Source organism: Cebus imitator, unplaced genomic scaffold (assembly GCF_001604975.1).
Source record: "Cebus imitator isolate Cc_AM_T3 unplaced genomic scaffold, Cebus_imitator-1.0 Scaffold23, whole genome shotgun sequence".
Classification (NCBI taxonomy): Eukaryota; Metazoa; Chordata; class Mammalia; order Primates; family Cebidae; genus Cebus; species Cebus imitator.
In genome coordinates, this window is record NW_016107338.1 from 548,280 (window position 1) to 549,386 (window position 1,107).

The 1,107-nt window shown below is 49.7% G+C and overlaps 1 protein-coding gene across 1 annotated transcript in view; it reads right to left on the bottom strand.

Annotated features, from left to right (window-relative positions):
- CCT7 (chaperonin containing TCP1 subunit 7) overlaps window positions 1-1,107 on the bottom strand; it is a 19,930-nt gene that overhangs the window by 3,175 nt on the left and 15,648 nt on the right. The window contains exons 8-9 of the mRNA XM_017521922.1: window positions 1,014-1,106; window positions 3-92 (exon numbers count right to left, since the gene is read on the bottom strand). Coding sequence (XP_017377411.1) covers window positions 3-92; window positions 1,014-1,106 — 183 coding nt within the window. The remainder of the gene's footprint in view (window positions 1-2; window positions 93-1,013; window position 1,107) is intronic.

Here is a 1,107-nt window from a genome sequence, read left to right on the forward strand (position 1 = left end):
TTGATCCGCACCATAGCTGGCTCCCACACGAAAGCCTCAAAGTTGTCAGCAATGTCCTCGTTGTTGATATCTACCCCATACCATGTGCCCCCCTGAAAGAGTAGAAAAGAAAGGAGGTAATATGGAACTGCACTCAACTTTCCTCTTGTAAACTGGTACTCCAAAAGACACTGCTAGGAACCCTCAGACTGTCTCAACTTGGTGGCATTTCCCCGAAGAGTACTGCATCTTCCTGTGGCAGCATGTCAGGAACCTGGGGACACCCCTACTCCTGCCAACTCCTCCCTCTAACCCTGGACATACACACCAGAACTCTGGGATCTCCTCCCAGGCAAGCTGTTGTGTTTTGGGGTGTCCCCATCCTCAGGTCACCTGAGGACTATACATATATCAAACAATGAGATCTCAAGATAAACGAGAATAACAAAACTACTATCCAATCTCTCTCATCTCATTGCTTCAATTAAGCCCAATTTTATAAATGAAGAAAGGGAGACACAGAGGTAAAGTGACTTCAAGCAAAAGTCCTAATACATGCCAGAAGCAGGGTCATTCACTCGTTGCTAAGCACTTAACAAACCTATCTATTTAATAAATGGAGAAGTTAAAGTCTCAGAAAGGTTGAAGTAACTAGCCCAGGGTCACACTTGGTGGTGAAGCCCCAGCAAGGCCACAGGTCAGCAGGGCTCTGGAGAGCTTCACCACCACACTGATAAGCCCACTCCCTGTGGTCAGTGCATGCTTCCAGGAAGGTGCCTGCAGGGTTCCTCCTGTGGTTCCATGAGGAGGAATCATACTCTTGGCAGAAGCAATGAAGAAACCCTGGATCCCCAGTGCTGGCACCATGGCTTTCCCTCTGCCCTCAGAGAAGGCAGTTGGTCAGGCAGACAGGCTGGGTGGAGTTGCAGCCTATCTCCTGGGCCAAGCATGCACAGCTTAAGCAAGCACAGTTCACATTCAGAATCTAGCCCCACCAACCAAAACCCTGAACCCTGGGGAGAGAAAGGACCCACCTGGGCATGCCGAGCCCGTAGCTTGTTGAGAATGTTTGTGGCATCAAAGCCGGCATTGTCACACAGCTGGCGTGGGATAATCTCCAAAGCCTTG